General features: G+C 50.1%; 15 protein-coding genes across 15 annotated transcripts; 9 read left to right on the top strand and 6 right to left on the bottom strand.

Moving 5' to 3' along the window:
- Positions 1–23: 23 nt before the first annotated feature.
- On the bottom strand, positions 24–1,042 carry Bathy07g01310 (predicted protein; the record flags this gene model as incomplete). Its single annotated transcript, XM_007512059.1, has 2 exons — positions 24–44; positions 98–1,042. 2 exons carry the CDS (start codon positions 1,040–1,042, stop codon positions 24–26), a joined length of 966 nt encoding a protein of 321 aa, XP_007512121.1.
- Positions 1,043–1,297: 255 nt separating this feature from the next.
- Bathy07g01300 (FeS assembly ATPase SufC) lies at positions 1,298–2,197 on the top strand (the record flags this gene model as incomplete). Its single annotated transcript, XM_007512080.1, has 1 exon — positions 1,298–2,197. One exon carries the CDS (start codon positions 1,298–1,300, stop codon positions 2,195–2,197), a length of 900 nt encoding a protein of 299 aa, XP_007512142.1.
- A 130-nt stretch (positions 2,198–2,327) lies between these two features.
- Bathy07g01290 (predicted protein) lies at positions 2,328–3,998 on the bottom strand (the record flags this gene model as incomplete). Its single annotated transcript, XM_007512125.1, has 1 exon — positions 2,328–3,998. The coding sequence occupies one exon, from the start codon at positions 3,996–3,998 to the stop codon at positions 2,328–2,330; it is 1,671 nt and encodes a 556-aa protein (XP_007512187.1).
- A 272-nt stretch (positions 3,999–4,270) lies between these two features.
- On the bottom strand, positions 4,271–5,581 carry Bathy07g01280 (agmatinase; the record flags this gene model as incomplete). The annotated part of the gene is made up of 1 exon (XM_007512164.1): positions 4,271–5,581. The coding sequence occupies one exon, from the start codon at positions 5,579–5,581 to the stop codon at positions 4,271–4,273; it is 1,311 nt and encodes a 436-aa protein (XP_007512226.1).
- Positions 5,582–5,868: 287 nt separating this feature from the next.
- Bathy07g01270 (predicted protein) lies at positions 5,869–7,206 on the top strand (the record flags this gene model as incomplete). The annotated part of the gene is made up of 1 exon (XM_007511803.1): positions 5,869–7,206. One exon carries the CDS (start codon positions 5,869–5,871, stop codon positions 7,204–7,206), a length of 1,338 nt encoding a protein of 445 aa, XP_007511865.1.
- A 117-nt stretch (positions 7,207–7,323) lies between these two features.
- Positions 7,324–8,373, top strand: Bathy07g01260 (mitochondrial carrier family; the record flags this gene model as incomplete). The annotated part of the gene is made up of 1 exon (XM_007512051.1): positions 7,324–8,373. The coding sequence occupies one exon, from the start codon at positions 7,324–7,326 to the stop codon at positions 8,371–8,373; it is 1,050 nt and encodes a 349-aa protein (XP_007512113.1).
- A 72-nt stretch (positions 8,374–8,445) lies between these two features.
- On the bottom strand, positions 8,446–9,273 carry Bathy07g01250 (predicted protein; the record flags this gene model as incomplete). Its single annotated transcript, XM_007511833.1, has 1 exon — positions 8,446–9,273. One exon carries the CDS (start codon positions 9,271–9,273, stop codon positions 8,446–8,448), a length of 828 nt encoding a protein of 275 aa, XP_007511895.1.
- A 456-nt stretch (positions 9,274–9,729) lies between these two features.
- Bathy07g01240 (Solute:Sodium symporter family) lies at positions 9,730–11,862 on the top strand (the record flags this gene model as incomplete). Its single annotated transcript, XM_007512076.1, has 1 exon — positions 9,730–11,862. The coding sequence occupies one exon, from the start codon at positions 9,730–9,732 to the stop codon at positions 11,860–11,862; it is 2,133 nt and encodes a 710-aa protein (XP_007512138.1).
- Positions 11,863–12,295: 433 nt separating this feature from the next.
- Bathy07g01230 (predicted protein) lies at positions 12,296–15,460 on the top strand (the record flags this gene model as incomplete). The annotated part of the gene is made up of 1 exon (XM_007512062.1): positions 12,296–15,460. The coding sequence occupies one exon, from the start codon at positions 12,296–12,298 to the stop codon at positions 15,458–15,460; it is 3,165 nt and encodes a 1,054-aa protein (XP_007512124.1).
- Positions 15,461–15,581: 121 nt separating this feature from the next.
- Bathy07g01220 (unknown protein) lies at positions 15,582–16,025 on the top strand (the record flags this gene model as incomplete). The annotated part of the gene is made up of 1 exon (XM_007512064.1): positions 15,582–16,025. The coding sequence occupies one exon, from the start codon at positions 15,582–15,584 to the stop codon at positions 16,023–16,025; it is 444 nt and encodes a 147-aa protein (XP_007512126.1).
- Positions 16,026–16,345: 320 nt separating this feature from the next.
- Positions 16,346–16,885, top strand: Bathy07g01210 (predicted protein; the record flags this gene model as incomplete). The annotated part of the gene is made up of 1 exon (XM_007512146.1): positions 16,346–16,885. The coding sequence occupies one exon, from the start codon at positions 16,346–16,348 to the stop codon at positions 16,883–16,885; it is 540 nt and encodes a 179-aa protein (XP_007512208.1).
- A 187-nt stretch (positions 16,886–17,072) lies between these two features.
- Bathy07g01200 (eukaryotic translation initiation factor 5B) lies at positions 17,073–21,812 on the bottom strand (the record flags this gene model as incomplete). The annotated part of the gene is made up of 1 exon (XM_007511815.1): positions 17,073–21,812. The coding sequence occupies one exon, from the start codon at positions 21,810–21,812 to the stop codon at positions 17,073–17,075; it is 4,740 nt and encodes a 1,579-aa protein (XP_007511877.1).
- Positions 21,813–22,007: 195 nt separating this feature from the next.
- On the top strand, positions 22,008–22,607 carry Bathy07g01190 (predicted protein; the record flags this gene model as incomplete). The annotated part of the gene is made up of 1 exon (XM_007512163.1): positions 22,008–22,607. One exon carries the CDS (start codon positions 22,008–22,010, stop codon positions 22,605–22,607), a length of 600 nt encoding a protein of 199 aa, XP_007512225.1.
- A 154-nt stretch (positions 22,608–22,761) lies between these two features.
- On the top strand, positions 22,762–23,286 carry Bathy07g01180 (predicted protein; the record flags this gene model as incomplete). Its single annotated transcript, XM_007512014.1, has 1 exon — positions 22,762–23,286. The coding sequence occupies one exon, from the start codon at positions 22,762–22,764 to the stop codon at positions 23,284–23,286; it is 525 nt and encodes a 174-aa protein (XP_007512076.1).
- Positions 23,287–23,391: 105 nt separating this feature from the next.
- Positions 23,392–25,107, bottom strand: Bathy07g01170 (unknown protein; the record flags this gene model as incomplete). The annotated part of the gene is made up of 1 exon (XM_007512124.1): positions 23,392–25,107. One exon carries the CDS (start codon positions 25,105–25,107, stop codon positions 23,392–23,394), a length of 1,716 nt encoding a protein of 571 aa, XP_007512186.1.
- Between the last annotated feature and the right edge of the window lie 619 nt (positions 25,108–25,726).

The raw sequence follows: 25,726 nt of genomic DNA, 5'->3' as shown, positions 1-25,726 counted from the left end.
CGAACGCGTGCGTGGAAACAACTTCAACGTTTCCTCCCGTCGTTCTTTTATCGCTATCCTCGTCCACTACGTCCCATTTTCTCCTCGCTAAATGCACTTTGGCCACCGAAGTCATAAAGTCCCCGCTCGCTCTTTGCCCGTACGGCGTACCGTTGGCTTTTTTCACCCAATACTTCGCCTCTTCCGCATTCCCAAGCGCTTCGCTATACAATCCTAAATACAACGACGCGTAGAAAGCGTCGCTGGCGCTTTGCGTCGAATCCGCCGGTTTCTTTGATAAAGACTCTAACGTTTTCTTCGCCTCTTCGTCGCCAGTTTTGTATAGTCGTAAAACCGAACCCATCACTTTACGACTATCTCTCCCCGCCAACTCGACGAACTCCCCCCTCGCTTTCTTCAACGAAGAGGAAGAAGACGCGTCATCCTCTCCTCCTTTTCTCATCTGCGACAAAAACGCCCACGCCGCTTCCTCGGTATCGTTCGGATTGACTCTCACGTCCTCGCGAAACTGCTTCTCCGCTTCCCGAAACTCGTCCACGTAATACAAAGCTATCCCGCGTTGCCACAAATACGGCTTCGACCCGGGTGACTTTTCAATGAGCATGTCAAAATCCATCGTCGCGCCTTCCACGTCGTTTCGCTCAAACTTTTGCATCGCTCGCGACACGAACGTTCGAGAGTCAATCACCATCATCTCTCCCGCGTTCGCCGCTTCAATATTAGTAGTAGAAGAGGAAACGACTACCACCCCGAGAGATAAGAGCGCGGTTCTCCGGCTCGTCGTCGTCGCTGCGCCCGTCGATGCTGTTGCTTTCTCGTTCGAATCATCATCATCATCTTTCTCTGAGGACGACGACGATGATTTTTGCGTCGTCGATGCATTCGTCGTCGTCTTTTCACATTTGCGAGAGCGACGACGACGAGAAAAACGCCTCGGACGACGACGCGAGAGACATCGAGAAGAAAAACACGAACTGCTCGTTTTGGTCGCGTTTGTAAAGGAGGCGGAGGCGGCGGAGGAGGAAACCATCGTCGTCGTCATCACGGATGAGAGAATGAGGTATTAAAGCACCCAACTAATTTCGTCCATTTTTGCCTCAAAATCCATCATCTCACCTACAACAGAGACGGATAATATAAAAGCAACTCACTTACATACACACTTACACTTACACTTACACAGACAATAAAAACAGACATGACGACTGCCTCCTCTGTTGTCTTGACCAACAACGCCGTCTCCTCCTCTTCCTCGCTTTTGCGAGAGAGAAGAGGTGCGCAGACGACGACGATGATGATGGCGTCGACTTCAAATCGGCTTCCTTTGAGCCGCCGATCTTCTTCTTTGTCTTCTTCTTCTTTGTCTTCTTTGTCTTCTTCTCTTCGCGGGGAAAGACGAGGCGTCGGAAGAAGAGTTGCTATGACGACAACGAGAGCTGCAAAAGGAGACGTGATTCTGGAAGTTTCCGGGTTAAAAGCCAAAGTTTCGGACACGGGAGAGGAGATTCTCAAAGGCGTGGATTTAATCATTCGCCAAGGCGAAACGCACGCCATCATGGGGAAAAACGGGAGCGGGAAATCAACGCTGACGAAAGTTTTAGTCGGCCATCCGGCGTACGAAGTGACCGCAGGCACGGCGAAGTATAAAGGGGAAGATTTGTTCGAAATGGAACCAGAGGAAAGAGCGAGAGCGGGATTGTTTCTTTCGTTTCAATCTCCCGTGGAGGTACCCGGGGTATCGAACACGGATTTTTTGCGGATGATGTGCAACGAGAGACGCAAACATCGAGGCGAGGAAGAGATGGATCCGTTGGAGTTTTACGGGTATTTGAGTCCAAAGTTGGATAAGTTGAACATGGATCCGAGTTTTATGACTCGTAACGTCAACGAGGGGTTCTCAGGCGGGGAGAAGAAGAGAAACGAGATTTTGCAGTTGGCGGTTTTGGAGAGCGAGATGAGCATACTGGACGAGATCGATTCCGGGTTGGACGTGGACGCGCTCCGCGACGTGAGCGAAGCCGTGAATGGATTGAAATCAGACGAGAAAGGATTGTTGCTGATTACGCACTATCAGAGGTTGTTGGATTTGATTCATCCGGACGTGGTGCACATAATGAAAAAAGGGAAGATTGTCAAGACCGGGGACAAGAGTTTAGCGAGCACGATTGACGAAGGCGGATTCGCCGCGCTCGGTTAAGTATAAACGCACATATTCGATACGAGAACGAGAAAACGGCGGTAGTGAGATTTTCGTTTTTCGGTCATAAAATCAAGTATTAAGTAATATAGTACACTAACATCTCGTCGAGTAATTACAATAATAAAAACTAATCGATGCCGTAAATTTCTACGTTCAAAACGTCAAAGTCTTCCCCGCTCGCCAAACACTCCGAATTGTACGTTTCGCAATAACTGCCACTAATACCTCGGGTGAAATCTTCATCGATCCACAACGCGTAATTACTTCCTCCCCCGACGCCTAAACTTTCCGATTTCGCGATTTGAAAGTAATCGTTTTTCCCGGACCAACTAAAGCACGTGACCGTATCGTCGCCGTCTTTTTCGATGGCAAAAACGAAGGATTCCCCGGTACCGAAATATCTGTTGGCGTTTTGCGTCGACCAGACTTCGGTGGAAAACGCGCCGAAACAGTACCCGTTGGTATCTCTCACCGCCAAAACAGTCGCGGGCGAATGTCGAACGGCGCGATATAGCGAGTGTAAAGAAATGCCGTCGCGTTTGGAGGAGTATTTCAACGTCCACGCGGACCGACGAAATCGGGACGGTAACGCGCTGATCAAACACGATTGAATCATCTGGTCGATAATTGGCGCATTTTTCACCGCGTACCCAACCAGTTCCGGTTGTTGCGACACTTGGCTTTTCGGCATCGGTTCTAGTATTCTCTTCGTTTGCTTTTCTCCTTCTTCTTCTTTTTCTACTGCCGAGCTGGCGGCGGCAACGATGACGACGTCATTCGACGACGGTATCGTGTCGGCAGGCATCGCGTTGATCGCAATCTTCGCCTCTTCGCTCCATTTTTGCACCCTCTTTGATACGTGAATGAACCCCTCCGCGTTCGCTTCAAACGCTAGCCGTTTCATCTCCCCGTCCTCCTTCCACAAAATCTCGTACATTTCCATCGAAGAAGAAGATGATAAATTTTCACCTTCATCGTTGCTATTATTTGCATTATTATTGTTTTTACTATTACTACCACTATTCGTCGTCGTCATCGTTCCTAAATTCTCCTGCGACGCGCTTCGATGCATCAAATATTGCGCCAACGTTTTCAAATGCCTGTTGCGTTGTTTCTCGCCGTTACTACTCCCGCTCGTCGTCGTCGTCGTCGTCGTCATTCTCTCCTTCTCTTCTTTACTCATCCTCCTCAACCCAACAAACTGCGTCGCGTCAATCTCCGCGTCCACCACCGCAAACATCAATCTTCTCTTATCCTTTACGCTCACCAAACCCGGGACAAAACTCACCCTCGATGATGACGGTCCTCCGCTCTTGTTGTTTTCGTCCTCGCTCACGACGATGTTCACGATGCCTTCTTGTTCTCCTCTTTCGCGAACTTCGTCATCAAAATCGTCCTCGTCGTCGTCGTCGTAAACTTTCGCGTTTCCTGCGGTATCGGTCGTCGTCGTCGTCGTTCCTCCCAACCCGGTAAACCTCCCGAACATGGACGCCACCGCGTCGTACACCGGCGAGCTCAAATTTTCCTCCTCCTCCTCCTCCACAACCGTCGCCGTCTTGGTTTTGTCCTCGTCGTTTCCTCCTTTCAAAGTCGCCAAAGTCGTCGACGATCCCCCTAAAATCTCTCTCCTCTCCTCTTCCAACTCTCGGTTCCTCGTCTCTAAACACTCGATCAGCTCTTGTTGCAAACGAAACTCCCTCTCTCGCGTGTGTAACATCCGTTCGAATTCCAAAAGTTCCATCTCTTTGGTTTCTAAACGTCGTCGAAGTTGTTCTTGCTGTTCTTCTTCTTCGGACATGGTGGTGTTATTTTGAAGCGTTGTTACGCAAGTGGTGGTGCAGTTAATTGTGGTTCTCTCTCTTCTCTCTCTCTCTCTCTCTCTCTCGTGCTTTATAAGTGCGTGTTGTGTGAGTCGTTATGTGGCGTTTTTGAATGGAATATGGCGTTTTTGAATGAATATGTACAATGAAGTTTGGGCGCAAACACACACGCTCTCTCTCTCTCACTTTCTAATCGTGCACTAGTAACGCAAACGACGAGTATTAAACGCAAAAAGGTTTAATCATCTCATTAAAACGGGACAAACTCTTTATCGATGATGTGTCGATGTTTGCCCATTTTCCCGTGCGCGACCATGGCGCCCATGGCGTCGACGCAAATGCGTAACCCCATCAAAGCGGTGATGTCGGAAACGTCGTACGGAGGGGAGACTTCGACGACTTCCATGCCACACAAACCTTCCGCGGCGACTAAACCGACGAGTTTTAAAGCCTCTCTTGGTAAGAATCCGCCTGGTTCTGGCCAGCCGGTGCCCGGGACGAAACCGGCTTCGATGGAATCGATGTCGTAGGATAAATACACCGCGTCGCACCCGTCCCAGGCGCGTTCTAAGGCCATTTCGACAACTTTTTCGATGCCTAAATCTTCCACGTCGGACATGGTGAACACGTTCGTTCGTCGGTTTCTGATTTCTTTAACCGCGGCTCTCGGGACTTGCCAACCGCCGATGCCGATTTGTACTAAATTTTCCGGCTTTACGTTTGGGATGTTTGTGGCGTGGAAATACGGCGTGGTGTGCATGCGCTCGTCCAAATCGTACTCTTGAATATCCGCGTGTCGATCGACGTGAATAATCCCGATGTTTTTAGTCGTTTGCGCGGCAATACCTCTCACGGTTGGAAACCCGATGCTATGATCGCCACCCAAAATAATCGGCATGGCGCCCGTACTCGCGATGTAACCAACGCCGTTGGAAATCTGATCGAACGACTTTTCGATGTTCGCCGGAATGGTAAATATATCCCCAGCATCGCACAAAGTCATCTGCTCCCTTAAATCCACCCCAGTCTCGTAGTTATACGGCGTATACAACGCGCTAATCCTCCTAATCCCTTGCGGTCCGAACCTCGTCCCCGGCCTATACGTCGTCCCGCCGTCGAACGGCACGCCAACCACCGCCGCGTCGTACTTCCCAACCTCCGAAATATCCTCGCAATACGGTGCTTTCATGAACGTGTTAATCCCGGCAAAGTGTGGTAACTCGCCTCTCGAAAACGTCGGAATCGTTTTATCGTTGATCGAACTCGACCCTTGTAACCCGAGTTTCAACTCGCGTTTCACCGACGCCTCGTGCACGGATTCCGGAATCGTCTTTTCCTTCAGAGCAGCTTTCCACCCTTTGGTCATGTATTTCAAATCTCTCGGGTCCGGGTGGTGGTGACGGATTTGTTGTTGTTGCTGTTGCTGTTGTTCCATCATCTTCCCCCCCAAGAACATATCGTTGGTATTGAAATTGTTCCCCGTGGTCGTCTTCATCAAAAGGTGTTCCACACGGCGGCGGTGTCGCGCCGGTTTCGCCAGCTCGTGGAATAACTTTCGCATATTACTTTATAATTAAATAATAAATAAATACGCGCGATGACGATGACGCGCAGAGGTCAAAACTCTTCTTGGAGAAAGAATTGAAGTTCGTCTTCTCGTCTTCTTTGATTTGAATGAAGTTCGTTATCCGTTGTTCAAAGTCTCAAGGGTTTCTCAACGAACTTTTTAGGGTTTCATAAAGGGTGCGAGGGTAAACCCTAAACTCGTCGCGTTGATATTTTTTTTCTTTCTCTCTTGTCTGTTCTCGGGAAAAGAATTGGATTCATTTTACTCGTCACAAAAAAAATATGGTGTCTTCGTCAAGTTTCGAAGACAACGCGTCGGTGGAAACGCTCGTCCTCGCCGGAATCACGTTTGGCCTCGCGCACGTTCTCAGCGGACCCGATCATCTCTGCGCTTTGGCGGTCATTGCTTCTTCCTCCTCGAGTTCTTCTTCTTCTTCTTCGGATGATGATTCGTGCGATGATGATGATGAAAATGATCAGGATTGTAACGACCTTAACATCGAAAGGGTGGATGTAAACGACGACGGGAAGAAAAGGATGAGGAGAGAAACGAAAAACGCGAAGGACGACGACGAAGAGTCCGGCGTCGTCGATGATGATGATGATGATGATGATTACGTTATTATTGCGAATACTACTAACGATACAAAGAAACGATTTAATGACCCAAAACTGCTTTTGGCGGCCAACAGAAGAAAAAGCCGACAACGAAGAGACAACTTCCTCCTGGGCGTCTCGTGGGCGTTTGGCCACTCGTTCGGGTTATCTCTACTCGTCTGCGTGTTTTTCGCGCTGAAAAAAGAGTTAAACATAAACGCGATTGGAGACGTTGGGGATAAGATTGTTGGGTTTACGATGATTGCCATCGCGTTCGCGGCGGCGAGAGGCGCGAGGAAGTTTCGCGTGCGGGAGAAAGCGGAGAGAGAGCACGTGAGAGATTCAGAAGCGGATGGGGAGGGAGAGGAGATGGCGCATTTAGGCGACGAGATTATTTTGGAGATTGATCCGACGGCGAGGACGAAAGTGGTCGCGTCTGGTTCGAAGGAGCACGAAGAAATGCACTTGAGGAGGGAACCGCACGTGCACCAAAGGAGCGCGAGTCGCGAGCGACGCTTCGCCGGCGGCGGCGGCGGCGGCGGAAACAAGGAAGTAGTGGGGGTAGAAAAAGAAGAAAGAGGAGAAAATGATGAAGAGAAGAACGTTTCAAGCAGTGGTCGTGGTGGTATACCGACGACGACGAAAGAGAAGGACGAGGAGAAGAAGGACTCGAGGAAAAAATCAGCATTCCTCGTCGGCCTCGTCCACGGCATCTCCGGTGTCTCTGGTATCCTCGGCGTTCTCCCCGGCGTCGTCTTAAACTCCTCTGCAAAATCAGCCGCGTTCATAGTATCTTTCTTGCTCTGCTCTACCATCGCCATGACGCTTTTCTCCGTCCTGTTTGGCGAAACGTTGCGAAAAGCCGCCTCGTTCGCTGGCGAGCGCGGAAAAGGCAAAAGTGATGGCCGAAAGCTCGCCTCGAACGTCATCGTCGGTGCGAACGCGTTCTTCGCGCTTGGGTCATTCGCGTGTGGCTTCGTGTGGTTGTATTTATCTTTCAGCGGAGAAGGTGTTGACGTTTAATGATGATGTTATTATTTATTAGTAGTGTAACATTTTCCCAATATAGTTGTAGAAGTCACCACAAAACAACTCTGTCCCCGGCGCTTTCCTGCACACACACGCACACAAAAAACACAAATGACCGCCGAACAATCGCATCAACGAGAACAAACGAGAGAGTTCTTCGTGGATGCCATCGCCGGGTGGGTCGCCGGTGCCAGTTCCACCGTTTGCGTGCAACCGGTGGATACGATTTTGACGAGGGTACAAAGCGCGTCGATTCCATCATCGTTCGCGGCGGCGGCGGCGAATACGACTACTACTTCCACGTCATCATCTTTATCGTCGAGAGGAGGAAGCGCAGTAGGTACGGGAACGACTCGAAACGTGCTCCAATCTGTCTTTCGAGACGGTGGGTACAAAGCGTTCTTTCGAGGTCTCCCGGCGGCGACGATGGTGATTCCGTTGCAAAATATGCTCCTCTTTGTAGGGTACGGCGTCGGCGAGCGATGGAGCAAAACATCGATGGATAAGAACAACGAGAACAAAAGCGAGAACAATAAAATGAACAGAACGCACGACGGTTTAATGCCCGTGTTTGTGGGCGGCGTGTGCGGCGGGATCGTCCAATCGTTCGTCGTGGCGCCGTTTGAATTGTTGAAAGTGAACCAACAAGTTCGAGGCGGGTCGGCCAAGGCGGTCGCGGAGAGGTTGTTGACTGGGAATAGCACCACGCGCAATCACGCGGCTTCGGTAGCGTTTAGAGGTTTAGGGTCCACGTTGTTGAGAGATGGAGTACCGCACGGGGTGTGGTTCGCGTCGTACGAATATTTCAAGAGAAAATGTTTAGAGCGACACCGGGGAGAAGACCAACGACACCTTACGCGAGAAGAAGGAGAAGAAGAAGAAGGAGGAGAAGAAAAGAAACTTTCGTCGATAGAAGCGATGTCGTGCGGCGCGTCCGCGGGTGCCGTCGCGTGGGCGGTCGGATACCCTTTCGATACGATTAAAACGCACATTCAAGCGAATTCCTCGAACGCGTACAAACCAAACATTTGGGAGGCGTTTTCGCACTTGCGAAGAACGAATACGCTATATAAAGGCTTCGGATTGAAACTGTTGAGAGCGGTCCCAGCGTCTGCTATTTGCTTCGTATCCTACGAGGAGTGTCGTAAACTCATGGATTAATTTATTTACTAGGATTAATTTATTTACTACTTCACAATGTATACTACATGTATTAGAACAGAACTATCGTCATCACCGTCTCAGCGCGGCTAAACGCGCGACTCGCACCGCCGTCGCCGCGTCTCTCGCCACCCATAACCCCGCCGGAGGGCACGCCGCCGACGCTAAAAACCCCGTGGAAACGAGCGCGGTTGCACCAAACGCGTGCGACAGGATGCCTGATTTCAACTTTGGCGAATACGAGGATGAAACGTTTTCCTCCTCCTCCTTCTCGCTACTACTACTACTACTTCTATGACTAAAATACGCGTCCGTCGCGCTATCCCATAAGCACCACACCCCTCGCCAAAACAACACGCAGCTCAAGCCGACGAAGTACGTCGGCGGTGAAAACAGTATCACTCGTTTCCTTGCGCTCCTCGTCGCCGCGCCTACGTGTTCTCGCATCATCATCAGTTTCACGTGTTGGCTCGTCGCCAGCCCACTGACGCCTCCGAGGAAGCACGCCATGCCGGATTTTAATTCGCTCGAAGGGAACACGGTTTCGTCGAGCACGTACCACGCGCCTCGCCAGAAGCTCGCCACCGCGATGCCGACGAACGTGGTCGTCGCCAGGAGTGGGATTTCTTGCTCCAAAGGTACTTTCGACGACGACGCTTGGGAGGCGGAGGAGGCGAAGCATCGCGCCTTCTTTTGATGACGACTTGGTCCCGTTCGACGCGGACCCCCTTTTGTTCGCATCATGGCTGCGAGAACAAAAGCAGCGGTCGTCGTCGTCGTCGTCGTCGTCGTTCTCGGGGTTGTTACGGTGGTGGTGTTCGCCGCGCTTTGTGTGCGCATCAACCGCCTGGACAAGAGCGCATCAGTCGTTTTACACAGATGTCGAGCAGCTCGCCTCATTTTATCCACACCACGAGTACGTTGTGAACGCTGCTCGCGCTCTCCCCTTACGAACCAAAGCGTGATGATGAAATGTCGAGAGGGTCTCAAAAAAACGCGAGCAAAGAGAAGGGGAGGCTTTCAACGCTCTCTTTTAGGGTGTATGTACTGGGCAAAAACGACGCCACGAAAGCAGACCGGCAGAAAGACCGACCCTTTCGGGCGTTTTTTTCGCGTCCTTTGGCGACGTGTTTCCCGCACTTCATATAGGTGCCAACAATATCTGAACACCTCACATCGCGTTATCCTCACTTCTCACGCGGTATATATATCTGAGACAGTGCAGAGAAGAACACGAAACAGAACTTCCAAAGAACACGCATTCCACGTAGTTCTGTCCGCGCGAGCGAGAGCATCACGCGCACCAAAAAGCACGCGCACACGTTTAGTATTTATACGAATCACACGCGTTACGGGATGGCGACGTTTCGGGAAACCTCGGCGACGTTTCGAGGACGAATGGTACATTCATATCTCTTCGCCTTGATGGCGACGCTTTTGACCACTTTTACTGGTCTGAAAACTGCACGAGCGACGTGCATTCCATCGAACTCGGAGTACGAGGCATTTTTTGCCGGCTTGATCGATTCCGCGAACCCACCGTCGTTACCGACTGCTGGGTCGTGTTGCCAGATGGATGTCTGTGCGATTCCGTGCCCTGCGACGGTGCCGAAACCGGATTCGGATTTCGGGATCGGCGTGATATGCGTGGTGGTTTTATTTTGCATGATTGGCATTGGGACGGTGTATTTTGTGGGCGGGAAAGCGAAGAATTTTTTCGTCGCCGGGAGGTCTTTACCGTTACCGGTGGTCATCTTAACCTTGGCGTCTCAGTCCATCGACTCGAACGCGTTGTTAGGCAACGCGGATTTGAGTTATAAGTTCGCGTTCTTCGACGGCGCGGTGTTACCGATTGGTCTCGGTTTGTCGTTGATTTTGAACGCGCTCTTCTTCGCGAAGAAAATGAACGCGGAAGGTGTTTTGACTTTGCCTGATGTCTACGGGAAACGCTACGGCGTCGCCACGGAGATCATCGCGAGTTTAGTCTTGTGCTGCTCTTTTCTTTGCCTTCTCGCGGGGAACTTGGTGGGGATGGCGAAAATTTTGGCCTACTTGTTCGATTTGGACATCACCGACGGCGTTTTCTTATCCGGCATTATTATTTTGGTGTACACGGCGTGCGGTGGGTTATTTTCAGTCGCCTACACGGATGTTATTCAATCCGCCGTAGGCATGACTGGATGCCTCGCCGCCGTGTATTGGATTATTAAAAACGCCGAGTTCGAAGCGCCGCCGCCGTCGATTGGATTTCCCGATTACGTCTATCCCGACGAGGCGACGGCCAAGTTGTACGACGGCATCCCGTGCACGCACGTTCCGGATGCTTTTTGCTACAACGCCGCGAAATGGTGCCCGAGCGATGATAATTGCAAAACGGACGCCGGCGCGTACCCGTTTGGCGATAAAGTCATCTACGACAGGTCGATGAGCGACCCGCGCGCGTTGACACCGTTTCCAAACGCGATTTTATTCAACTGGGCGACTATTTTTGTCCTTGGTTTCGGTAACTTGGCAGCTTTGGACTTCCAGGCGCGCTGTTTGGCGGCCAAGTCGCCGACGACGGCCCAAATCGGTTGCTTAGTCGCCGGTTTGTTGACGTTCTTCGTCGGTATTCCGTTTGCGTACACGGGCGCCGCTACGCGTTACTACTTCGGCCCGGATTCACCGTACGCGAGTTTTGAAACGGACTCGTGCTCAAAAATTCTCGGTTTACCGACGTGCGCGATGTGGCAGCCAGATGGAAACGCGTTCATTTACATGTTGACCCACGTCGTCCCGAAAGGATTAGGCGGTTGGTGCTTGCTCGGCATCGTCGCCGCGTCTATGAGTACGTGCGATGGCGCAATCTTAGCGCTCGGAACTGTGTTCTCGCACAACATCGTCCGACACATGCCGGGAGAAATGATCAAACCGGATACGTTATTGCGATGGGCGCGCATATCGACCATCCCGTTTGCGTTTATCGCGATGGGAATCGCCGCGGCGAAATCAGATACCACGGGTTATCTTCTCGTCGTCGCCTTCGACGTCGCTTTAGCCGGTGCCGTCATCCCGCTCTTCGCCGCTTTCTACGTCAAAGACCCGTCGCCGAACGCGGCGTTCTGGTCCATCTTCGCCGGCTCCTTGTGCCGCGTCATCTTGGAATTTTCCTTGAAAAAAGACGGATTCTTGATTTACCCGTACGGCGGCGACGAGTTTTTGGATTACGGCACAGCGGCGTCGGACTTTTTCCCAACGTTCTTCGATAAACCATCCGCTGATTTATGGGACCCATCCGTGCAAGAGTGCAAACAATCCAGATTCGAAGATTGGACCGGCGTGGACTCTTTGGTCTCCCCCGCCGTCTCTTTGCTCGTGTTCACAATCTTACACGTTCTCGAGAAAACCTGCGGCAACGTTTCCTGCTTTCCCAAATCCTGGTTAACGCCTTTGGAGAAGAACTTTGAAGACGAGGACGATACTCCGAGCGCAGAAATCGAGATGAAATAAATAAAGTCATCGTCTCGTTTTCATAATCATCATCTTCACAAATCATCGTATTGTTGCAATATGACGTTTTGATATACTAATACGAAGAATAATAAATGAACATCCACAGCACAAAACGTAAAAAAAAAAAAACGAAAAAATCGAAAAAACGCTTTAAATTTTCAACTGTTTGGTCTTCTTCACTCCTTTGAATCTCTCTCTTTTATTCTCTCTTAATCGCGCGCGCGTTTGGAAAAGGAAACGAACACGAAAGCGGCGAAAACGCATAAAGCGCGAAAGAGTTTCGTCGCACAGACTCGTCGAGCGCGTTTCTTTTTTGCTTTTCTCTCTGAAAAAATCAAAAGCTATAAATCGAGACCAATCCCCGAGACACACATCACACATGCGGGTTGGGGTTGACCATCATCTTCGAGGAGACCACGACGACGCGCAGATGACGATCGACGAAGAACGTCTGGAAGAAATAACGGAAGAAGAACAGAACAAAAGAAGAAAGAGTAAGTGTAACGTCGCGAATGCGATTTTACACGCGTTCGAAGAGCAATCCAACACGAACGCGGGCGCGTTTTTTTCCTTCATGGCTGGTCCAGGCGGGTTAGTCGAGTCCTCGAATGCCTCCTCTTTGAGTGCTTTAAATTTTTCACTGAAGAGGAAAAAAATGTGGGCGATGTTCTTTGACGGCTATTTCGGGAGGCTGTGGACGATGTCGCTGGCGATTACGATCGTGTGTTTTCCGAGCATGCCTTGGTTGTTAGTACGCCGCACGGAGGAGGAGGATGATGATGCGGGAGGATATTCGTCGTTTGAAACGGTGTGCGCGGCGGCGAGCGTTTTGACTTTGGTTTCGCTCGTCGATTGTTGGTTGCGAGTGAAGTGCGTGCAAGGGTACGGGATGAGTTTTGCAGCTATTGTGGACGGGTTGACCGTGGTGATGACGCCGATTTTACCAGTCGTGCGAGAGTTTGTTTTGTACGAGCAATCGATCGGGAAAAGAGAGGACGACGCGTTGGCGTACGGCGCGAAAGCGTTCGCGGTTGGATTTGCCGAGTTTTTGTTTTTGATGCGTTTATGCATCGCCGGTGCGCAGTTTTTGTCCGCGAGGTGGGAAGGAAAGTCCGCGAGGTACGGTGGTGGTAACAGTGAGAAGAGTAACGCGTCCGCGGCGGGTGTCTTTCGAAGATTGGAACAAGCTGGGGCGGCGAATATCGCGCTACTGGTTGCGACGACTGTTACGCTGGGTCCGATTGCCTCCGGCGGCGAGAATTCAATCACCATCGTCCGGAACTACGCGTATTACGAGGGCGCAAACGCGAGCGAAGTCGATCAAACGAGAGCTATGCGGCGATTGATGGAAGCTGGATTAGCTTTAGTGGCTTCGGCGTTGTTCAACGCCTTGTTTATTTCCATGCGCATGCACTTGTTGGGCAAACCGTTCGAGAAGATTGTTGAAATTTTAGAACGCCACGCGCGTTCAATTTTAACTGATTTGGACGACCAGATTGGAAGGAACAATCCTAACGAAGCACGACCGTACGAAGGCATCACGGGAAGTTTGGACATATCCGTCTTGGCGTACGTTTTGGAGAAAATGTCCAACATCGTCGACAGCTCGACGCAACTTCGAAAACGGCACCCTTCGTTAGCCTCGAGCTCCTTAAACGGCGACTCGCCGCAACGATCTTCGACGAACCAACTTCTCATCCAAGCGATTCTCGAAGACCACTCTGTCTTTGCAGGTTTAGAGGTCGACGATTCTACTAAAGCGTGGTTGAAAAGTTACGACGTGAACTCGGTGACTAGACTGGGGAATACCGTCACGACGACGACGAAGTCAAAGATCCACTCGTTCGCCGCCGCGGTGACAAAAATGGCAGGCGCGAAAAAAGCTGTTTCGGCGTTAAAGAAAAGTACCGCCAACGGTACAAATGCGTCATCAGCGGCGATAGTTTTGACCGAGGACGAGAAAATTGAACTCAATTCGTGGAACTTTAAAGTTTTCGAGTACGGCGAAGAGGAGAAGAACAGAAGCAACGGCGTCGCCGAGCCCAAACGCTCAGCGCTTCCTCTCTCTTCTTCCTACGCAAAAGCATTTTCTTTCGTCGTTGAAATGTTCCGGGAACTCGGTCTTCTCTCCGTCGTCGTCGACGAACCCGTCTTGCGCGTATTCCTCTACGAAGTTGCGAAATTGTACCGCTCCAATCCGTACCACAACTTCACGCACGCGCTCGACGTCGCGCACACCACTTTCCGCTACATAAAATTGACAAAGTCGCGAACGAAAATTACCAAGCTCGAACGTTTCGCCGTCATGATCGCGGCTATCATTCACGACGTGGACCATCCAGGTCTAACCAACGCGTTTCTCGTTCGTACAAGGGACCCGCTGGCGACCACGTACAACGATCAATCCGTACTGGAAAACCACCATCTGTCCTATTTTTTCAATTTGATCGAACGGAAGAAAGAGGCGAACATCTTCGATTACGCGACGTCGCCGGCACAATCGTCCCATTTCACGGAGGAGAGTTACCGCGAGGTTAGACGCATAATCATCGCGTGCGTCATGCACACGGACATGGCCACGCACTTTGGTTTGGTTTCGAAAATGAACGAGTTTGTGGTATCGCACGATTTTTTGGAGGCGTTGGAAGAAGAGGAGAAAGGCGAGGACGACGACCAAAGCAAGAACGACGACGACGACGACGACGACGACCAAAACGAAGAAGATCCACTCTTTGAAGATGGTATGGTGAAAAAAGATAAAGGCGCGTTCTTCAAAACGGACGACGAACGACAGTTGATGCTGAACGTGTTGTTACACTCGGCGGATATATCGAACGCGGTAAAACCGTTTCCGACGTACAAAATGTGGGCGACGAGAGTGTTGGAGGAATTTTTTAACCAAGGCGATCGCGAGAAAACGCTCGGGTTACCGGTTTCGCCGATGATGGATCGAGAGACGACGATCGTTTCTGTATCGCAGATTAATTTTATTGAGTTTGTGGTGGCACCTTTATATAGCGCATTTTCGAAGATGTTTCCGGAGACGCAATCCATGTGCGTCGAGCTCGTTGAAAATCGACGGATTTGGCAAGAACGTCTGGAAGATGAAATCGAGCGAGACGCGTCAAAAACAGACGCGCAGAAGAAAAGCGAACGAGAGCAGTTCGAAAAACGGTTCCGCGGATTAATCGACAAGCATTTTTCGAGAACGAACGCGTTTAAGGATACCGAGGATCCAATCGCAAAGCGCGTGTTATCGACGCCGCCGCACTCGCGAAGAGGGTCGGCTGTGCACTCCTCCCCGCTCGCGAGCGCGCGGAGCACGCCCTCGAGAAAGCGAAGCGTCGTAAATTTCGTCAACAACAACAACGAATCGAATAATACTGGCGGGGAAGAATATGAGCACCACAACAACTACGCTGGTCCGCAAAGAAGCGACGCGAGTTCAGATTCCTTCGTCTCTATGCTTTCAAACGCGCTCAAAGCGGCGAAGAAAAACGGAGGAGGCGGCGTCGCCTCTTCTTCTTCTTCCCCGGCTGGAGGACTTCGTCGAGGCAGCAGTTTCAAGAGCGAAGACAACAACGAACATTTATAATCAGAAACTTTTTTATTTATTATTCTTTATACGCGAACATTTTACTCGCGAAAAAAGTCTCGTCTTTTTCAGAAAAAAACGCTCGAGAGAGACTTGACTTTTTTTTATCCTCAAAGAAAAAATGGACTCGGACTCGCCCCCGCGACCAACCAAACGCCGGCGCAAGTCGAACAAGACGAAGCATAAGAGCGGATACGGCGGCGGCAACGAGGAGAATAGCAATAACGGAGCAAATCGGTCGTTCGAAACGTCGACGTCGTCTTCCGCTTTGAAGACGATTCATGCGACTCAGACCGTGACCACGCGTCAACGCGCATGTCATTTGCTTCGCCAACACGAAATCGACCGTAACTGTCCTCTTTTCGCCTCGCAGTTGACGAGAGATTGCGTGTCTTTGATTTTGAACAAAGTTTCCGCGAAAGACTTGGCCAGAGTGCAAAGTTCGTGCACGTTTTTCGGCGACGAGAAAGGACGAGGGAGACTGATGATCGAGGAGGAAGTGCGACGCAGAATCCAAGCGAAGGGGTTGACGACGGACGTGATGATGCCCGAGCATTTCTGGTGAGTGAGTGATGAACGCGTAAAGATGAACGCTTTAAAATCGTTTTTCCCAACTCGTACAAACCAAAACTCGTCGTTTTAGCATCGTCCTCGAATCATCGAAACCGGGTATTCGATCGGACCGGCGCGAATGCGCTTCGACGAAAGCGCGCACGTTTTTCAGATAAAATTCCTCTCGTTGACTCGAAAAGATTTTTTCCAACGAGAGAGACGAAAAGACTTGAAGCTTTCTTAAATTTTCATCCATCGCGCTGACCGTCGTCGATCTTTTGTCGTTGTTTTATGACCACTCATTATTCGCATTTGGAAAACGACCACAGGAAAATGAACGATTTACAGCGTTTGGACGTGTTGGAGAGACGCGAGACGCCGTTGATGCCGAGCGATGTGAAAGTGAACGCGTGGGTGCGCGTGAAAGGAAACTTAGAATACGTGAAACAGTTGTGCGCGAACGGCTTCGAAGCCGAGGAAGGAGGAGAAGGAGGAGGAGGAGAAGGTGAGAATCAAGAGCCGTTAGGAGGAGGAGGAGGAGGAGAAGGAGGGGGGGTCCAACAGTATCAACAAAGTAATGGAGGGCGACCGGAACCTGATTATGCGGTTGGTTGGGAAGATGGCATGGAAGATACAATCGGTAAATGTTTTGAAGTAGCGGTAGTTTCGAGAGCGTATCGCTCGACGCCGGTGGTCGGGTTGTGCGTTGGAACGGGGTTGGTCGCCATTGGCGGGAACGGCAGTAGCAGCAGAGATAGCGAGGCGAGTAGAGAGTCGGTAGCATCGGCGGCGAGAGCGAGAGCGAGAAAACAGGCGGCGACGATGAATAAATATGGGTGGTATTTTCCGCTCGAGGCGTTGGAACACATTTGAGAAGAGAGAGAGAGAGAAAGAGAGAGAGAGAAAGAAAGGTGGAAGCGGGAAGAGAGTTGTTCCGTTTATATAGATCAAATTTTTGTTAAAATAAGCCGCTAATAATAACGTTGTAGCTACCGGTAGCTAGATTTCTAATATGTTGTGTGAGTGCGTATGTGAGTGATGATGTTTAAATATGATGACTTTATATCGGTTCGCCCGTAAACTTCTCGAGCTTCGTCTTCAACTCGACGACAAGTCTCCAATCGTCTTTTTGTAATTCGTCTCGGTAAAACTCCTTCATGGCGTCAATAGATGGTCGAGTCATTCTCGCGACGAGCTCATCCGTGTGATCAAAGTGGCGTCCATACATCCGCATGCCTTCCTCCGTACTCCCTGGTTGAATTTTAATCGCGACAGATTGTCCCGCCTTGGCGACATCGACGCTCTTCTTGTTTAATTCGATGGATTCTATTTTCCCGATGTCGATGTAATTTTGAGAAGGAATAGTAATTTGCGTACCAACTCGGCAAATGCCTTTTATCACGTCGACACCGACGACAATCGGATCTCTTTTATTGAACACGCAGCTTTCGATGATGCGCAAGCAACACGGGAAGTTGACAAATTTGGATTGCTCCTCTTTTTGCTTCTCGCGATACTCCTTCATGTATGCCGAAAATTGATCAAACAAGTGATAGATGATATCCGCCGTCATCAACTTGACGTTCAGCTCGTTGCACATCTTCTTGGCTTCGTCCGTCACTGGAACATCAAACGCTAAAATTGTGGCGTATTGAGAACATTTACGCTCGTGCATTACGCTTGCACCCATGACGTCGCGTTTGTTCACCGGACCGAGCGCGACGCCAGCCACGGGAATTTTCACCGCCGGGGATTTCAAAAACTCCAAAAGAGCCTCTAAACTTCCCAAGGTTGATGCTTGTACCCAAACACCGTGTCCTGTGCGATCTACCGTATCCATAATGTTGTTCACATCGTTCGAAGCGTCTTGTTTGAGCTCCTCGATGTCGTCTTCTTCTACTTCTTTTACGAGCATAGCCGTACCCGCGATGGCTTTTTCGAGACCGTTGGCGACAATCTTGATCCCTTGCGCGCCTTGGATCTCCTTGTGATGGATATAATTCGCTTTCACGCGGATTTCCTTCAGCGGTTGCGGGGTGAGTAGAGCGCGAATAGTCGTGACAATTGGACCATCTAGCCCTGCGATGACGATGGTTTGACCTTCTCGCAATGTCCCGTTGATCAAAATAATATCCATCGTCGTGCCTAAGCCTTCAATCATTTTTACCTCGAGAACAGTGCACTGCACGGAATCGATGAAGCGGATGCGTTCGTTCAAGCGCGATTGCGAAAGATGCACTAAGGTTTGCAAAAGATCGGGCATACCTTCACCCGTATGAGCAGAAGTTGGAATGACATTCACAAACGTTCGCGGATCGGGGTTCTCCCAATATAAAGCGGCGTTCAAACCTTCCTCGGCAAACGCCAATAATACCTCTCTGCTCCTCGTTTCAAACTCTTTCGAGACAAACTTCTTTTGTTTTTGCAAAGATTCTTGCATCGGAGAGTCAGTGTGCACTTCCCAATCGAACATTCTGTCGCACTTGTTGAGCGCGATGACGAAGGGCGTTTTGCGACTGCGGAGCATATTAAGAGATTCAATCGTTTGCGGCTCGAGACCGTGCATAATATCAACCACGAGAACGGCCAAGTCGCACAAAGAACTCCCTCGCGATCGCAAGTTTGTAAAGGATTCGTGACCTGGGGTATCGATGACGAGTAAACCAGGAACATTCAGCTCGAATTCACCTTTGTTCAACGAATGCGTTCGATCGATGAGCGATTGTTTCGGGACAAACGTCGCGCCGATTTGTTGCGTAATACCGCCGGCTTCGTTATCTTGGACGTTCGTGCGTCTCACATTATCAAGAAGTTTTGTTTTACCCGTATCAACGTGACCAAGAATACAAATGATAGGACATCTGAGCTTATCTGCATTTGCTGCCGCTTTCTTTGCTTCAAAGCGGTCGAGACGTTGGATGCGAAGCTCCGCGAGATGATCCAATCGAGCGCGTTCCTCCTCATCTTCAGAAGAACTATAATACGAGGACGAGTAGTCAGAGGAATCGGAATCAGAATCTGAGTCATCAGACGACGAAGATACATCGGAAGAGGAAGAAGCCTCAGCCGCGGCAGCTTTTGCTTTCGCCTTCTCTCGCGCAGCTTTCGCCCACGGTTTTTCTTTACTACTCGTCGCCGCCGTCTTCTTCGCCTGCAACACTTTTGCTTCTTCTTTTCTAATCTTCTCCTCCTCGAGCTTTTTGAGTCGCTCTTGCTCTTCCTTTTGTCCAGGCAACAGAACATCTTTATCGTCCCAATCCTCGGCTTCCCAATCGTCCGCGGCGTCGTCGGATTCTTCCGCTTTTGCCTTTGCGTCCGCAGCCGCTTTCGCCGCCAACAACTCCTGCTCTTTTTGTTTCTCTTCCTCCTCTTTCTTCTTGATGGCAGCTTCTTTTGCCTCTTCGAATCGCTTCTTCTTCAGCGCTTGCTCTTCTTTGTACGAGAGTTTCTTTTCCGCTTGCGGAATAGCGCCACCAGATTTCGCGAGTAACTGCGCACGCACCGCTTCCATTCTCTTCTGTTCCTCTTTTTGTTTCGCGCTGAGTAGTTTGCCCTCCGCCTTGAGCCTTTCTTTCTTTTCCTTCTCTTTTTGTTTCTTGAGCTCGCGCTTCTCTTCCGCCTCGCGCTCGGCTTGCGCTTCGCGCTCTGCCGCTTCTTCGGCTTCTTGCTTCTCTCGCTTTAATCGTTCTTTTTCCTCCGCTTCTTCGATTTTGCGTTGTTCCATCAATTGTTGCATCGCCAACACGGCGGATGATTTTGGCTTTTCGGCAGCTTTCTTCGCCTTTTCTGCCTCCAACGCTTCTTTCTTCTCTTTCTCTTTTTGTTTCTTCTTGAGCTTTTTCTTTTGATTCTCGGTGAGTTCTTTCCCTTCTCCGTCATCACCATCCGCATTGCCGGCATCGTCGGCGTTGGCGTTTCCATCGCCACCGGCCGCCGCCGCCGCCGCCGCTTCCGCCGCCGCTCGCTCGGCGGCTTTTCGTCGCTTCTTAGCCGCTTTTGATTCGCCCTCTTCGGCACCAGCCGCCGCCGGGGCTTCCGATGGTTTGATATCCAATTCCGCGAAGAGTGCATCTAAGTCTTCTTCTTCCGCTTCTTTCTTCTTTTCCTTCTTCTTGTTTTTCTTGTTATCTTTCGGCTTGGTTTTGTTACCATCCTCGTCTTCGTCTTGCGCTGGTGCTGGTGGCGGTGGCGATGAAGCCACTTCTTCTTTGTCTTCTTCTTTCTTCATTTCCTTGAAAGAAGCCGTCGTCGACGAAGTGCCAAACTTATCCTCCAGATCGCTCGCTTCGTCGCCGACTTGTAAACTCACATCCATCAACTCGATGACTCCATCCATGTCCTCGTCTTCATCAACCTCCCATCCCATATCCGTCGCGCTCAAAATCATCCCTTCGCTCATCACCCCTCTCAGAGGCTGCTTCTCGACTTCAAAATCCGTCGCCGGAATTTTCGTCCCCGCTGGCGCGAAGATTATTTTCATCCCAGCCTTCAAATTTGGCGCCCCGCACACGACTCTCGCGTCTTTTTTCCTCCCGTAATCCACCGTGCACACCTTTAAATTCTCCGCCATCGAGTGTCTGCCAACCTCCACGATGGAGGCCACGCAAATATACGGTTTCGCATCGGACGAAACAATCTTCTTCTTGGACTTTTTCTTCTCCTTGATGACGACAACGCCGTCGTCGCCGTCGTTATCCTCGTCCCCGTCCTCGTCGTCAAACCCAATCGCTCCGGCAAAACCTTTCTTCTTCTTCTTTTTCTTCTTATCCTTCGTCTTTGTCTCCTTCCTTTCCTCTTCCTCTTCTTTCTTCTTCTCTTCTTCCTCGTCCTCGACGTCGTCTTCGTCTTCGTCCATCAACATCGCAAACGCCGACGCCATGCCTCCGCCGCCGCCCATCGCGGTGTTGTTCTTACCCTTATTCTTCTTCGGCTTGGTCGTCGTCGCCGCGCGCGCCTCTTCCTCCTCTTCCTCTTCCTCCGCGACAAAAGCACCACCATTACCAGCATTAGCAGCAGCTAACGGGTCCAACGGATCGTCCAAATCGTCCTCGCTTTGGTTTTTCTGTTTGTTCGCCTGTCCTTTCTTCTTGTTCTTCTTTTCCTTCTTGAGTTGCGTTTTCGATTTTTCTTGTTGCTCTCCTCCTTCACCTCCATCGGGGCCATCGTTATTCCCGCCCGCCGGTGCTGCTCCTTTTGCCGCTCCTCCTTTCAGAGGATCCTCGTCCTCCTCGTCCGAGGAGTACTCGTTTTTGCGGTTTTTCTTCTTTCCTTTCGCCATGATCTTCTTTTCGAAAGCAGTCAAAGAGACCTCAAAACAAGTGTTGCGCGCCGACCACGGTGATGATGTTACCGATGATTTTAAAACTTTAAAGAGCAATCGCGGGGTGTAAAACGACTTCTTTCTCTTTCTCTCCGCCGAAAAGAAAACGTTGTTATCGGTATATCGCGTATTCTCTCTGACTCTCTGACCCTCTGACGCTTTCGCTTTCTGTGTGCGTGTATTTAAGAGCGTGTGCTTTTGCGTCGTCTGTGTAATTTGTGGGCTTTTTAGGGCGAGACAGACGAGACAGTCCCTCAGAAAAAAAGAGATAAAACGGCTGCTTTTAGATTTATAGGAAAAAGAAGACGAAGAAGAAACACGTGAGCTCTGATCATGGGGAAGCAACTCTCTGGAGCGCAGAAGAGGAAGAAGAAGAGGGAGAAAGAAGAGCTCGCCGCGGAAATGGAGCGGTTGAAGCTTGGACCGACCAAGATATGGACGGGATTGGTGTTGCATCACAAGGATGTGTTCGTCTCGCATGTCTTGTCGAAATTGAATGAGACAGATCGGTGGTTCTTTTCAGTGGTGAATAGAGAGAGTCGGGGTGTGCTTGAGTACGCCGGGGTAGACGTATCGAAATTAAATTGGGGTATTTACGAATGTTCATCCATTTCGACGCTGGAATTGGCGTGGAATTATACGAGATGGGGAGAGAAAAGTAAAAGTGGAAGAGTGATGGATCAAGCCTTGTTTTGCGCGGGAGTTGCTTTAACGAACAAACTCGAGTTTCTCAAGTGGGCGAGAGAAGTGAAACATTGCGAGTGGGATGAATGGACGATTAATATGGCCGCAGAATATGGTAATCTCGAGATGCTGAAGTACTGCTTCTCTAATGATTGTCCGTATGATGAAGAAGAGATGTGTAAACGAGCTGTTCATGGAGGACACCTCAACTGTGTTCGATTTCTTTTCGACAAAGTGAAACCTTCGCGAGATACGGAAAAAGAAGCGGCACAACAGGCAGCATGCGGTGGTCACGTGGAGATCTTGAAATATTTCGTCGATACAAGAAAGATATCTGATGAGGTGAAGAGTGACTGCGTGGCAGCCGCTGCAAAGTACGGCCAACTCGATTGCCTCAAATACTTAGTCGAAGAGGCGAAAGTGCCTCTTCACGACTGGGAAGACATCGCTTGGGCTCGTTACTACGAGCACCCCGAGTGCGCAAACTACTTGCTCGAAAAAGGGTGCCCAGAACCAACGGAGGGACAACACGCGCAAGTCGTCGCCTTAATGAAGGAATTTAGGAGGCAAAGCTCACAGCGCACCGCGTAGGAGCTCCTCCGCGTTGTAAGTGAGTGCGCGTTAATACATACACACATATTTTTCGTCTCTCGTTTAAAACTCACCACAACAAGAATATCTCTCATAATAAATGCGCGTTTTTACGCGCGAGAAGCACACACAACACAGGAAATAAAATATAAAGATGGCAGATTTTGTGGGGACCGGTGGTGGTGACGATGGTCGCGACTCGTTTTCTGTATTCGAGGCAGAAGAGAGGGAGGAGAACGCACCGCTCTTCGTCGTCGAAGATGACGACGGTGATGATGACTCAGATTTTACATCTTCCCGAGAAGGAGGAGGAAGTGAAGAGGAGGAGCGGATGAACGGACACGAAAACCGAAAGACGGGCGGCAAAACGACGACGTCGTCGTCCTCGTCGTCGTACTACGCGGAGCGACGGAAAGTTTTCGCGCAGCAACTGAAGGAGACGGAGCCGAAAAAACTTGTCCTCGGGACGCTTTCGGTGTTGTGTTTTATCAAATTGGTGCAAAAGGTGTCGCAGAACGCGTTCGGGGTGAATCAACCGGGGAGAGGCTTGAAGCATCGATGCAATCGGTGCGCGAAGAAAGACGCGAGAGTGAAGTGTAATCGGTGTAAAAAAGCATGGTATTGCTCGAAGGAGTGTTGGAAAGCTGCGATTAAGTTGGAGATTTGTGAGTGTTGTTGACGAGTCAAAACTTCCCTCTCCGAGCGCTCTCGCGGAGCACTTTGTAGATGATTTTCAATCAAATAATACGAAACACTTTCAAACTATATCCTCATCGACACCTTATCACACGGTGCACAGATTAATGGTATCGGACAAGTGCAACAAACGCAGCATGGCCGTGTCTACTCCCCAGGCGTGCGATGCGCTCACCCTCGGGGACGTCGTGTCTTTCCTCGACTCTAACATTTTCATGTCGTAGGAAAACCCAAACAAGTTGACGACGTCGCACATCATCGTCGCTAACATAATTGCGTGTAATCCAGTCGGTAAGTTCGTCGGACACGCGTAATTCTTCCCTAAACCTAATTCGACGACGTCTTTACGTATGGCAAAGTACGAATCAATCTCGTGATTGATCGCCGGGACGGATAAAAAATAGACGTTTTGCGGATTGGCGGCGTTGGCGGCTTTGTAATACATGGCGCTACCGTAGTGCCAAAATAACCACGTTTCACCCTCTGGCGCTGGTTTTAACCCCCAAATTTCCGGGATTATCGATCGTTTTTTGTTAAACATGCGAAACGTTTGTTTTGTCCCGGCGAAATGCGTGTTATTGTCTTGCATTTTACCTTCCCTCTGTCCTAAGTTGTACGCGTTGAAACGAAAGACGGCTTCGTGTCGATCGATGGCGTCAGCGACGCCGTCCGCACGTAAACCCGGTCCATTCCCGACCAAAGCGCACGTTTTGTAATCTCTTCTCACGTCTTCGTTCATGGTTTCAATTTTCCCGGTTATGTGCATCCCGGTCTCTTTGTTATCTCCCAGCTTCATCGCTCTCGGGTTGCACTTTTTCGAGACGGTTAAACACGCGATTTTGTTCTTTACGTTTTGCGTCAACAGTTTCACCCCTGGCATTAATTTCGCCGTTTTTCTCGCATCCTCCGCGTTCGCACAATCTTCTAATCGGTTCATGCAATCCTTCAAATGTTTATGCGCCGTCGATCGACCGTATTTCGACGCCCGATACCGGCGCTCTCCTCGACATTTTTGCTCCAACGGATGCGACTTCGCGTACGCCAACAAATTTCGGCTTCTCCTCCTCCCAGTCTTCGCAATCTCTTTCCCGGGCGACCCTTCCGCTCTCCATCGCTTCTTATTCTCCGAAACCATATCTTTCACGTTCCCGTGTCTCATCTCGAACTCTTTCATGTTCGTTTGCGCGCGTTTCAAAGTCTCGCCGTTGTCGCCTAAAACTTGCGGATACGGCGCTCGGAGACATTTTTCCGAGGCTGAGGCCAGTCGCGTTTGGAACATCATCTCTTCGCTTTCGCTCATTCTCGTCGTCGTCGTTCTACTTTCTGCATCGTATTCTCTTCTTCTATCTCGCGCGTTCGTCTCGATGGCGTCGTCGTCTTCGTCGTCCTCTCCTTCTTCGTCTTCTCCTTTCCAACCCCTATTTTTCTCATCACTCCTTTTGTACACCATCTGTTGTTGTGCGCTCGATTCACCCAAACTCGCAGAAGAAGACATCGTCGTCATCCCGCGAACAATCTCGAACGCGCCAAACAGAAAGAAAATTCCACCGAATAGGATACAAAAGAAGACCAACAGGACAACTTTCTTCCTCTTTGAATACGACGACGGCGTTGAAGGTGATGAAAACGATGGAAAAGAAGAATTCATCTCATCCGCACCGACACCTTTGGGAAAAGCCGTCGAAGTATTCCCCGTGGTGTTGATGCCACCACCACCACCACCACCACCACCGCTGTCTTTAGTGCTTCTCCCACCATCACCACCGAAGAGCGCTTGAAGAAGGAACGACCTGAACATCATCATCGTCCCCTATCTGTTTGTTGTGTCGTCTCTCTTTTTTCTCTCTCTTTTTCTCTCAAGAAATTATTTAGGGTCTTAAACCCTATTCCGAGAGCTCTTTCCGATTTTGCGCGAAACACAAAACCGCACATCGAAAGGTTTGAGAGAAGAAGAAGAAGAAGAAGAAGAAGAAGATACTACACACCATGTCAAAGTTTGAAAACGTGCTCAAAGCGCAAAAGGTACGCAATAATAACAACGAATAGTCTTCTCTTTCGCCGCTTTTGTTCGTGCCAGAGCTTTGTAAAGAGCTGCTTCTTTTCTCTCTCTTTATGTATATGCGCTTATTCCTTTTTCTTTTATCATCCGACGAACGATCCGATGTCTCTCTCGCATCTCTCGCTCGTTCGTGTGTCCTCCGTGCAAATACGCGTCACGCGAAACAAAACAGTTTTATCAACAGCAACACAAACACGTGCACTTGAAAGGCACGACGGATATGATCTCGTCGGTTGGGATTCCATTGGCCATGGCTGCGGGCGCGATCGGGTTGTTGGCGATGGGGTTGAAAGACTTAGCGACGGGCTCGAATAAAAAAGATGGCTTTTAACAGAGCGAGAGGGGAAAACTTGTATTATACATA

The sequence above is a fragment of the Bathycoccus prasinos genome (assembly GCF_002220235.1).
Source record: "Bathycoccus prasinos genomic : Chromosome_7".
Lineage (NCBI taxonomy): Eukaryota > Viridiplantae > Chlorophyta > Mamiellophyceae > Mamiellales > Bathycoccaceae > Bathycoccus > Bathycoccus prasinos.
This window is presented reverse-complemented; position numbering and strand designations above follow the sequence as displayed.